At 39.2% G+C, this 13,269-nt stretch overlaps 1 protein-coding gene across 1 annotated transcript in view; it reads left to right on the forward strand.

The window, feature by feature from the left end:
• Positions 1-13,269, forward strand: part of celsr3 (cadherin, EGF LAG seven-pass G-type receptor 3) — a 224,862-nt gene that overhangs the window by 123,035 nt on the left and 88,558 nt on the right. The window contains 2 exon segments of the mRNA XM_055165651.1: positions 10,331-10,494; positions 12,603-12,728. Coding sequence (XP_055021626.1) covers positions 10,331-10,494; positions 12,603-12,728 — 290 coding nt within the window.

The raw sequence follows: 13,269 nt of genomic DNA on the forward strand, positions 1-13,269 counted from the left end.
AGCTTTATACTCGATTATGAACCAAAATTGCCCTGAAATCTGGATGTTGCTCAGGCCAGTCCTTTAAAATATTTCAGTCTTTTTTTCCAAGATGCGAAGTATAACAGAATCGCTACAGAAAAAACGCTTATGTGGAGCTCTGCACACGAGAAAATAACCAAGATGACAAATACTGGACACACACTGACGGGGAAGAGTTTTATTATTATATTATTATATTATAATAAGCTGAATTAGTTGAATAAATTAAATAAGTTGAATAAGCTAAATGGAAAAAATGAATTAGGTGCACACAGGTGAACAACAGGTAAAAACAGGTGCACACTTGGCTATACTGTATCTGGTGATATGAAATCTGTTTAAATACTTTGACAAAGTATATTTTTTAATTTTTTATGAATATAGTACTCAGAACATGCAGATATCAAATGCTGAATGTAGTTTTTTGTTTTCGATTTTGCACCTGACCAGGTAAACTCTCATTTTCAGTGAGCTGTTATACACCTGTAAATGAGTTGAATCACATTTAAACATCCATAAATGAAGAGTTCAGAGTCTAAGGTTTCCAGAGATACAAATATGTCTGTGTTACAATTAAGTTCATGAGTGTAAAATTAATTTATAATCACTCGTGGAAGTCTGTTTTCTTTTATGCAGTTATGCTCTATGGGCAGAACTAGTAACATATGTATGGGTTGTTCCTAGTCGGCGTCCGGGGGGGAAAGAGTTAAAGATAATGTCACTTTTTGGTTTTAACATAATTTCCAGACTATAAGCCGCTACTTTTTTCTCACACTTTCAACCCTGCGATGCTGCTAATATATGGACGGATTATTTGTTTGGCACATTGTCCATTCATATTTACAGTCTATGGTTTGGCAACACAGCAGATGCGCGCAGCCTGAGTACAGAAAGCGCAGCTGTCTGTGCGGTTAACACACGGATCTAGGGTTCACATGAAGTTGAAGCACTACTGGCGTGTTCCAAGTGTAGAAAATAATCACAAAAATGTATTCCCTATTCAATATAATTCTAATACAGAACTCTGGGTCAAACCACTGTCCCTGATGGTCTATTCTACACAGGACTTACAACCAGGCAGTCTGAACACCTGCGTCTGTCCCTTAACCCAGTAAATATACATTCACAGAAATATGCATAATGATATGTTGATCAGGTTCACGCCTTGGATCCTCCTTGAAGCCTTTCCGTTTATGGGAATGACCAGATCTATTTAGGTTTGGTGCCAGCCAGGATGACCCCACATCAGCTGCTCTGTAAAGAATTTCCTTAAAGGTTGTATAGAGGATTTTTTAAGGGAAGTGAAATACAGCGACAGTCCTTTTTCAAATGTTGTGCATGCGTGACACCACCTTCTCTCAGTAGAAACACCTCCTCCCGCCTCTTTACTCTAGAAATCACGCTTGTTTACATCCAGTGCGTGTTCAGAATTACCGTTGAAGTGACCTGTCTAGAAATAATTTAGCGACCGACGCGTCTTTAGTTTTTAGACCCTTCGTCTGCTTCATTCGCGCCGTCGCTGGAAGGAATCTCCAAAAATCACCTCAGTTTGTCTTCGCTCCTTTTCCCCTTCTCTTCTTCTTTCAAACCTCAAAAACGGACTTTCTTTGGCGGCGAACCGGTCGTGGATTCTCGTCCGCCATCTTAACAAACTTTGTGCGATTTGTGAGGAAGCGACAGTTTGAAAAAGCCTCTAAGAACCGCTGCGTAAACCACATAATCCCCGAGCGCCGACGAGTCAGTTACACTAGAAACGTAGGGAGTTTGATTGACGACCTAACAGCCAATAGATAAAGAGGCAGCCTCGTTTTCTATTGGCTGATGTTTATCTGGCCTCAACACATTCACAGTTGATAGATTTTATTTATTTTTTTTTTGGGTCATCGTAATTACAAGGCTGCTGCGTCTCTCTAATGGTATTTTAAACTTTTGATGACAATTTGAAACAAAACAAAAAATCCTCCATACAACCTTTAAAAAGACACAACCTACACAGCAGTATCTTTAAACACATATATCAGATTTCACTGGTTAAGCATTAGCTATTCAAACAAATATATGATTTCAGGATTTAATATATGCATGTGGTACACTCACGACAATTTATTATTTGTTACGGCCTTCACTAGAGATGTTGTCAGTGCACTCAAATAGTTTATCGCTGTGTAATAAAATAAGTTATGATGCAGCTGAGTGCGTAAATGACGAAAAGAAACGTCTCAAAGTTCTGTAGCCGCACATCCACTCATACCTCGTCCCTGGGAGAGCCTGAAATCTACTGAAATCCTACAAGACTCTGACATGATACAGACAGGACAGCGGCTCTTTCTGCAGGAGACATGTGCAGTAGAGCGTGGGGTGATGCGCCGAGGAAGAGTCCAGTCTGATTGTGTTTTGAACAGTTATTTTGCGCTTCATGCACACACCCTCCTCATGGAAAATCACACGGGGAAATGCGGACGATGCAGGTTTTAAGTTGACGGTAACAGATGTGGCTGTGGAAGAAGGAAACAGAGCTGCTGCACGTGAACTCGGCATCAGTGAGACGATGGTGAGATTTTGGCGACGGCAACGTGACAAACTGACTCAAAGCAAAAGGACGACATAGGTTTTCAGAGGCGATAAAAGTAGATGGCCCGAACTTGAAAATGTTCTTGAGGACGTGGACACCTGCAGCTTATATATGTACAATTTTAAAATTTAGTTCAGATTTAGTTGATCGGCTTATATTCAGGTGCGCTCAATAGTCCAGAAATTACGGTGCTTTGCCTGTAATGTTCCACAGTATGGTGTTATACTTATCTGTTTTGCATTTATTCAAATACAGATGTGTTTATTGTGAAACTACAATGAAAAATGTGCATTGTTACTGAGAGTGGGATTGCCACTCCATAGATCTGACCTGTAACTTGGCCTGTATTAGCAGCACATGTGTATCACCAGTGGAGATAAATAAAAACAATTCGAAAGGGCCTGTTTAGTTCACGAAAAGTTTCACAAAATATTTTATTTCGGAATTTTCTGTGCCTTTTCGTTTGGATAGACGGTGACGGTGTTTTTGGGGCTTAAAAACACAAAAATCTGAAACCACCTCCAGAGTGGAAAAGTTGAATACTGCTACGCCGTACTGTTTCCGTCTACACTGCCCAAGACGCAAAACTCTGGACAGATCTGCTCACGTCGTGTACACATTTACGTCACATACATACAGTACTGTACACAGAAACCTGGTATGTATTCCGCACACTTTTGCGTCACCGTGTGCACGCAGATTTCCTCGTCTAAACGCAGAATAAAAAGTGAAGATGCGACGTCACTTTTGCGTCTTCTGTTCAGACATCAGTTCATCATATAAACGTGGCCTTAATGACATTCTGTGGAATTTCCAGGCAAAGCAATAAAGGACTAGCAGGTGACTGACCCTCTATTAGAAAAGTTACACAGTGCACCTTTAACCTGCAGATACAATGTCATGTGAAAGCTCACAACCTCCAGAATTCACTGAGCTGCCGAGGCTGCACTGGCAATATTCATGATTGGCAGAGGGAGTATTTTTAGGTTTAAACCAGCATTGAAACTGGCAACCCAAATGTGAGACTTATTCTGCTTTCTGATTGGCTAAACGCCAGTTAGAGCTTAAACAACACAACAATGTTTTTTGTAATTAAGAATTAACTCAACATTAGGGTTGTTATCAGGAGGAGCTATATTGGATTTGAACTTGTCTGCCTCATATTTCTCTGTTCTCTGCGTTTTGGAAAGTTGTGTGTATTATAAAGGCAACCATTTATCAGTATCCTCCTGGTCAGTTTTATAAAGTGCACAGCTTCTATCAGATCCATTAAGTTAAATGTCCCATATTACACTGCTTTAGAATCTAAAATGTTATAATGGGTCTGGTCAAGTGGTAACGGAGGGAAACAGGGGCAGATTTACATTCAAATAAATAAATAAAATAAATTCAAACTCTTATTCAGAAAGGAACTATTGAAATAAGTAAAGTATCAGAATGTAGGAAAGAGTTACACTCCAACAGGGTAAAGTTAAACCTGTGATATTCTGTCAAGTTGTTGACAAAAAATTTAAAAACTCATGTCGGTAACGGAGGGAATGAAATATGCAGCACTTTTTGGGCAATAAATCCAAACAGTGATAACTCTTGGTTCTCACTTACATATCCTTAACAAACTGGTTTGAATATTTGCTTCATATAGTTTTCTACCATATGGTACAAGATTAGGTTGAAAAACCTCTTACTTTTTGAGTCATGAGATTTTTTATTAAGAAAGGTCATGGTAACGGAGGGAAAAGTAACGGAGGGAAAATTGTACAAACAAGTAGAAGGTGCAGGATTTTACATAATTTGTCGCTTTTTTCTTCTGAATACTTTAATATTACTTCAAAATGAAAGGAAACTATTTCTATAAAATATGTCAGTCCTTCCAGCTAATTTTTTTCATTTTAAATACATTAAAAAAAAAAAATCATGTACCTTCATCAACAGTTCAAAGATGGAATAACACAAGATATGATGAAATACATCCATTTATTTACATGATTTGCAGATCTTTGAAATTTAGGAAATAATTTTTGTTCCATGTTTCATACATGGTCTGTTTAAAACATATGTAACTTTAGAACCAAAAATGGTACAGAAAAAAGGTAAACAGTTTCATAAACTAGAGTACATATGTATCTGTTCAATACATTTATATATCATTAACTTGAATTTTTGGCCTTGTTGTTTACTTCTGCTTGACTGGGCCCAATGTTTCCTCATCGACACAGACCTGGAGTTGTGTTTTGTCTCATTCACACACAAAACTTGCATATTTAGGTTAAGTTTTTCTCTCAAACAGAAACCACTCTGTTCTTTGTGATGTCCATATGGTAATATATGAAGTGCTCCACTGTGTTTTTAAACTCCATACACCTTTACTAGAATCATTTGGATGATTTCAGACCTGGAATTTTCAATCTCTCCAGAATTACAGGTCATCGGTAGCTGCTGACTTCAAAACTACCACTTCATGACATCACAAGGTGGAACAGAGAGTCCTTTGGAGACATAGACAGACTAATAATAAACTCAAACTCAACTCCAGGTGTGTTTTTGTTGAAGTAAAAACATTATAACATGGTTTAAAGCTCTCGAGAGTAAATTTTGTGTAATATACGACCTTTAAAATTAAGGTACTAATTAAGAAGCCATTTTGACCCCTCCCTCTAATAACTAATTTATCTTCTCTTTCATTTATCAGCACAGCCAATTTGGGCCTCTGAACTCCTCTGGGTTATATTGACTTTGATGAGTAACATGTTCTGGGCTTTGACTTCCACAACTTTGAAAACCACTTAACAACTGAAAACAGCTTTGATTGAGCATTTTCATAACCCCAATTAGCCATGTTTTCTGTTTTTCTGAATTTTGATCAGCTGTTGACACTATTCTGGTGTAAGACATATTTTAATGAGGAATTGTGAATGTAATCTCCTAAAATCCTGCTCCACATCAAATCAGAACTGGCACATTTCTCTGGGTAATTAACACTCACAATCACAAACAGCACAGCTCAGTGGAGAAGATGTGATTTAGAGTTAAAGCTGCACTGTGGAACCCTTTATTTGGGGGGTGGAGGGCACATTATCTGCTTGTCTCCATGGAAACATCACTGCATTGCCTATAATGTTCCACAGTACAGAATTAATCATATGAATATTGTGTGTTTTTCTAGTTTACTTCTGGCTTAGTCCTGGTTTAGACTCAGTTTGGTTCTGGTTTAGTCCAGATTTTTTCTGGGTTAGACCTGGTTTAGTCCTGGTTTAGTCCTGGTTTAAACCTTTATTTTCAAGTTAGACCTGGTTAAGTCTTGGGCAGTGGAAACGCTACTGCAGAGCATATTCATCTTTTCCATTCTGGAGGCTGGTTTCAGATTTTTGTGTTTTTAAGCCACAAAAACGCCGTTACCGTCTAAACGAAAGGCACTTCCAATAAAATATTTTGTCATTTTTACCCACAAGCTTGTGTAAATAGGCCCTTAGATGAATATTGCGATTTAAAATGTCCAGATTATAACATAATGATCCACAGATGTCATAGATTATAACTATACAGCAGACTCAGGCACAGTAGGTGTTCTTTACTTCTTTTATTGGCTTGGTCTTGGTTTAGAGCAGATTTCTGTTGTAACAATAACCAAAATATTGTGATATCGTATCGTCAAATTTCTCACAATAATATTGTCAGCCGTCACAATATATCGACTCACAAGTCTTTGCTTAAATTAAGAGTTATGGTGCAGCGATAGCTAAAAAAAAAGTCAGAGGGAACTACATAGACCAGGGGTGCGCAAACTATATGTGGCCCTTTTGTCTTTTTAATCTGGCCCGCCAAACTTGAATAATAATAATAATAATTTTAAATATATTTTTGTCAATATATATATTTTTTCATTTCAATAAATAGCAAATACCGTGGGACAGATATTTTTTGTAATGCTTTGTAATGATTTTTGACCTTTTAGACCTGGTTTAGACCTGGGTTTAGATGTTTAGACCGTTTAGATTGGTTTTAGACCTGTTTAGACCTGGGTTTAGACCTGGTTTAACCTGGGTTTTAGACCTGGGTTTAGACCTGGTTTAGACCTGGTTTAGACCTGGGTTTTAGACCTGGTTTAGACCTGGTTTAGACCTGATTAGTTTAGACCTGGGTTTAGACCTAGGTTTAGACCTGGTTTAGACCTGGGTTTAGACCTGGTTTAGACCTGGTTTAGACCTGGTTTAGACCTGGTTTAACCTGGGTTTAGACCTGTTTAGACCTGGTTTAGACCTGGTTTAGACCTGGTTTAGACCTGGTTTAGTCCTGGTTTAGACCTGGGTTTAGACCTGGTTTAGACCTGGTTTAGACCTGGGTTTAGACCTGGGTTTAGACCTGGTTTAGACCTGGTTTAGACCTGGTTTAGACCTGGTTTAGACCTGGGTTTAGACCTGGTTTAGACCTGGTTTAGACCTGGTTTAGACCTGGTTTAGACCTGGGTTTAGACCTGGTTTAGACCTGGTTTAGACCTGGTTTAGACCTGGTTTAGACCTTTAGACCTGGGTTTAGACCTGGGTTTAGACCTGGTTTAGACCTGGTTTAGACCTGGTTTCCTGGTTTAGACCTGGGTTTAGACCTGGGTTTAGACCTGGTTTAGACCTGGTTTAGACCTGGGTTTAGACCTGGGTTTAGACCTGGGTTTAGACCTGGTTTAGACCTGGTTTAGACCTGGTTTAGACCTGGTTTAGACCTGGTTTAGACCTGGTTTAGACCTGGGTTTAGACCTGGTTTAGACCTGGTTTAGACCTGGGTTTAGACCTGGTTTAGACCTGGGTTTAGACCTGGGTTTAGACCTGGGTTTAGACCTGGTTTAGACCTGGTTTAGACCTGGTTTAGACCTGGTTTAGACCTGGGTTTAGACCTGGGTTTAGACCTGGTTAGACCTGGGTTTAGACCTGGTTTAGTCCTGGTTTAGACCTGGGTTTAGACCTTGTTTAGATTCCCAGCAATGAGTGGAATTACAGAGAAAAAAAAAATGGGGGGGGGGGGGGGGTATTTAGCCCAAAGTGTGAAAACAGTTACTGAATACAGTTACTCATAATACTACTGGTGGATTACCAAAAAACTCCCATCCATCTGCTCCTGGTCCGGCTCTTCCATCAAATTTTAGAACCCTTTGTGGTCCACGAGTCAAAAAGTTTGCCCTCCCATGACATAGACCATGATCCTTTGCTCCATTTGTGTGCAAACTACAAGAAGAAATAACAGATCTAAGCACTTTTAAGTCTTAGTTCTTTGGATTAAGTCTTGTCAAGGCATTTTAAAAGGAAAAAGTAGCGTCCACAAAATACGGCAATAAATATCGTACCGTGAGATGTATATCGTGAAAATATTGCAGGAATATCGTAAGAGATTTGGATATTGTTGCCTCCCCGCCATATCGTGAGCTTTCCCACGATATTGCAATAAATATCGTATCGTGAGGTTCATACCGTGACAATATCGTATCCTTACACCCCTAGTTTTTCTATATAACGCTGTCTTAAAGTTAAGCTATGTGCACATTTAGGTCTTGTCTACTGAATGCATAACACTAAATATTTTCTGATGTAAAAGGTTTTGAAAATCATTTATGCTTGTTCAGTTTACAACAACAGAAGCAATGAGATGGCGTAGTCCTTTATTCGTCCAGGAGTGGTTCAATAAAAGCAGCAATTGTTCTAAACCGTTTGCGCTCACTCAAAGTCACGCACTGATGCCTGTAACTCTTGTCCTTGTCGGTATAACGTCATCGCATTTCTAAAGTTAAATTAGTCGTATTTCTTTCAGTTACAGGGACAGGCAGTTGAGTGTGTACAAGCTATAATCAAAGACATGGACCGCTCAAAGGAAACGTCAACACCAAGGACACCGTCTCCGCTTTCTCCGCCTGCATCCATTCAATCTTCTTTGTGAGGTTTAATCTTAAGATGCGCTTTAGAGACAAGTTCGTGGATGAAGCGATTCCACAGCAGTGTTCATCGTTTTTCACACACGTTTTCTATAACTTCACTTACCACGTGTATAATATTCTAGAGCTCGTATTAATGGGTAGTGTTTATGATTTTGCAAGACAAAATTTGAATATGTTAAAGGCTCGATGTTACATAAAATTGACTCTTGTGAGCTTCAAGTCGTGTTATAATGTGGTTACCTCCTCAAAAACAGACCTGGAGTTGTGTTTTGTTTCATTCGCACATGTTTGAGTAACCCTCAAAATGCTTTATTCCACCTTGTGATGTCATGTAGTTGTAGTTTTCAAGTTAACAGCTCCTTGTACCTTCTGTTGCATTAGGGCCACACAAATTTGGGAGCGTTAAAGCCGTGTGTTTTTGCTGTGCTCCCAATTTAAAGGCAAAGTTTAATTCTGCGTCACACACTGCCGCTGTCGCCTTGTCGCCATCGTTTTTGATTTATGGATCTGCGTCGAGGTCTATGCGCCGCGAAGTAATTCACTGCCACAACGCTGGGAGGCGAGGATTTAAACCTGGCGTTTGTGTAAAGTTTAACATCTCCAACGCGATAGAAACACAGAGCAGACTCACCATCAGCAGCACATCCTCTGTCACACTCATATTCCACTGAGTCGTGTCCTTTAGTCCGACAGAAGATGAAAGCATCAGGGCACAAGGAACGAGCTGTTTTTTTCCCAGCTCTTACAGTTTATGCAAATTAGCCATGTAGTTTTAAGCTTTGTTTCTGTAAAACAAAAGCAAATATGTGCAAAGCTGCATTAAACACATTATTACTCAGTGTATTTTGAAAGAAAGATAAGCAGAGAACAGGAAATGTCTGTCGAGCGGTGGTAGAGAGGCTCTTATTGTCTGTGTAAATTGGGCAAATCGTTGGTGCAGGACTCTGGTATGATGTAAGTTTCTGTGATGTCTGCAAATGCTCATGCGCAATGAAACTTCGTGGATGAACTCGAAATCGCAATATCTGCCAGGAAAATTGCTATTCAGTTTTTTCTTAAAATTGTTCAGCCTTATGTTGCATAGAGACTGGTAACTCTTGCTGAAACCATCCACACTGTTTTAGTCAAGCTGTATGGAGTTTAACAACAGAGTGTTACCAGTATTACCATATGACATAAATAACAAGGAGTGTTTTCTGTTTGAGAGAAGAACTCAGCCTAAATATGCCAGATTTGTGTGTTTAAATGTGTGATTGAAACACAAAACAATTCCAGGTCTGTTTTTGATGAGGAAACATTATAATAAAATAGTGTAATATGGGCCAATTACCAATTACCCAAACTTACCCTAACATTACCTTATTTTTGAACGGGAAAGAATAAAGTAGGTATTTAATTCTAATCTAACCAGTTCTTAACTTTAACTTTTCATATCTTTAATCACTTCATATTCACATGGATTAATTTCAGGCACATGTACAGTCTGCTAATGCTCAGTCAATCATCCACTTAGCATTTGGCTTCTTGGTTTACGATTGATCAAATAATGAACTACAGAAAACACACAGCCAGGGGAGTCGGCTGAGGGGGACAAATGGGTCTGTTGTCCCAGGCCCAGAATTTATATTAGAGGTTGGTCCATGTGAGTCCCCAAATTTCTGTCGACGAGCCTGAACGCAGCGTCTGATTTTGACACAAACTAAATGTACTCTTAACCCTTTTACGTGGTGCTCATGGTTCTATTTAAAATGTATGCAGGCTTTATTATGTTCTACCCTGTGCCACGAAAACTAACCCAGTATTTTGTCTTTTCTCCTCAGATCTTTAGACCTGACTGGGCCCTTATTTCTCGGCGGCGTTCCCAATGTTCCAGGCAACTTCCCATTCGGATCTCGGGAGTTCATCGGCTGCATGAAGGATCTGCACATCGACAGCAAACCCCTGGACATGGCTAACGTCATCGCTAACAACGGCACAATCGCTGGTCAGTAAGATATAAAGATTTTTTTTACCTGATTTGCAGTGTTGTACCTTATGTGTCATATGTCATATTATGGGCAAACGTGAACTGAATGCACTGCCTGATGAACGAACTGTGAGCGCGTTCATTCTGGTGTCTGTGAACGGCATGTGCTTCTAGTTAACTTCTGTTTGAAGTTAATTTGTATGTATAGTGAGTGTGCTTGTTTTATGTACTTTTTTGTGATTGTTGCTGTACTTTTCCGTGTCCTGTAAATGATTTTACTTCAACCTGCCAAGGGACTGAAGATGGAAATTGGCCACAAAAAATGTTTCAGAAGAAGCGCTTCCTGGACCTCCAGAGGATAATACACAGTAGATCCAACTCAGTGGTGCTCTTTGGGAAGGGAAGTCAGTACAAAGATGCAAAAAAAACCCAAGGCACTCACTGGTTCAAAATAAAATGCCTTTATTAGTTTACGGCATGTCTTAATGGACAAATTAAAAAGTCCCGACGCGTTTCAGCCTATGGCTTTCCTCAGGGGACAAACAGAACTGAGAGCAAATCATGTGAATTAAATACAACAAACCCACCAATAGGGCTGCTCCACCTGGAAGAGGAGGAGTGGAGACTCACCTGTGGACACCACCTAATAACGCCACAAGATGGCAGTGTGAAAAAAGTAGAACATCATAGAGAATATAAAAACGAAATATTTACAAAAAATAAAATAAAATAATAAAATATATACAAAATATACCATGCAGTATAATAAATGCCACGCAGTTATAAAAACACAGAGAAGTCCAAATCTTCATTAAGCCCAGGATATTTTGTTGCCTGCAATTTAAAGATCCAATAAGTTTCACATTGTTTGAGTTTAGCAATCCGGTTTCCTTTTCGTAACGAGTCTGGTATATGGTCAATTCCTTGTATCTGTTCGATGGGTTACTGTCATGAAAGTCCAAAAAGTGTCTGGCCATAGGATAATTGGTATTGGCTGTGCGGATAGCATATTTATGCTCAGCCAAGCGGTCTTGTAGGCGTCTTTTTGTCATCCCTACATAGAATACCTTACAAGTAGGGCAAACAAGTCTGTAAATAACAAAAGTTGTTTTGCAGTTGATAAAATGTTTTATTGTGTATTCTTTTTGTGAATGATAGTCCAGAATTCACATGATTTGCTCTCAGTTCTGTTTGTCCCCTGAGGAAAGCCATAGACTGGACTTTTTAACTTGTCCATTAAGACATGCCGTAAACTAATAAAGGCATTTTATTTTGAACCAGTGAGTGCCTTGGTTTTTTTTGCATCTATGGAAATTGGCCACGCTGGCTTTAATCTTTTCATATTTACTTCTTAAATGTTCATTAATATGTGCTGTTCCTTAAGAAAATAAAAAATAGGGTGCCAGATTTCTTTAGTGTTCCCGGCTAAACACATCGTAAAAAGCCCTTAATATAGGGTGACCATATTTCCGTTTGTGAAAACCCGGACACCTTACCGGGGGTGGGAGGTGGGGCCTCGGCATTGAGCTACTCTCACCTCGCAACCTGTGCACATGGCCTCCCACTTGTCCCGACCGGAATGGAAAACAGAGAATTTATTGTACAAGTCATTGTTCAATGCGCATTTGTGCTTCGGCATGTTGCAGACTGACCGACTGTTTGTGTCTGCTCGCTCCTTCTGAGAGCTACGAGAGACGCGCCATTTAATAACCCTAATGAACGGTAATGAAAACCTGGACTTTTCCATCTCTTTAAAAAAAAAAAAAACTTCCCCGGATGCCCAGGACAGGACGCAAAAAACAGACATGTCCGGGGAAAAACGGACATTTCGTCATCCTACCTTAATATTTAGCAGAAAAACATAAAATCTGGCAACAACATGAGCCACCAGCATCGCATCACCGCATGCGTCATTGAAACAAGACAAAACAAAAAAGAATAACCCACTTTGCCCTCTACTGCGCATGTCTCCTGCAGAAAGAGCCCATGTCCTGTCTGGTATCCAGTCAGTGTCTTGTAGGATTTTAGCAGATTTCAGATTTCCCGGCTTGTTGTAGTTGTAGTTGTAATAATAACTGTAGTAATTATCAATAAACAAATTGAGTTTTTTTTTTCATAATTTTCAGGTTGCAGCGCGAAGACGTCTTTTTGTAAATCCAACCCGTGTCAGAATGGAGGAACCTGCAGAGTGAGCTGGGAGACGTTTTTGTGTGACTGCCCCCTGGGGTTCGGAGGAAAGGACTGCAGTCACGGTAAACGCTCAACTAATTATCGGTTACAAAAGCATAAAGATATTGTATTTATGAATGTTTATGAGTAGACGGAGCACGAACCTACAGTATATATTTGGATATAAGTGGTCTGTTAATTATCATGCGACTGTTTACCATGGCAACCCCAAGATGAAAGGAAGAAACGGTGAACAATGGACTGTAAAGCGCTTTCGGTGTCTTGAAAGACGCTTTATAAATGCAATGATTAAATATTTATGTGAAATGTCAAAATCACTTCATGGTTTTTAATCCGAGAAAAGCTGAATTTTAGCTGTTCAATTTTACCATTTGGATTAAGTTACAGCAGGAACCCGAACTTCAATAAAAAAACTGTCATGGATTAGGGATTAACCTGTCACAGAGCAAATGAGAAAATGTCAGTTTTGAAGCTTTTAACTCCTCCTATTCCAAGACGCTCTACACATATAAATATTTGTATTGTATATTTGTTTGTATATTTTATCTGTATTGGTTATTTTCTTCATACAAACAAATTAAAATCAAATACTTTTTATTAAAT

The sequence above is a fragment of the Boleophthalmus pectinirostris genome, unplaced genomic scaffold, assembly GCF_026225935.1.
Source record: "Boleophthalmus pectinirostris isolate CB_2022bp ecotype Guang Dong unplaced genomic scaffold, ASM2622593v1 HiC_scaffold_8, whole genome shotgun sequence".
Classification (NCBI taxonomy): domain Eukaryota; kingdom Metazoa; phylum Chordata; class Actinopteri; order Gobiiformes; family Gobiidae; genus Boleophthalmus; species Boleophthalmus pectinirostris.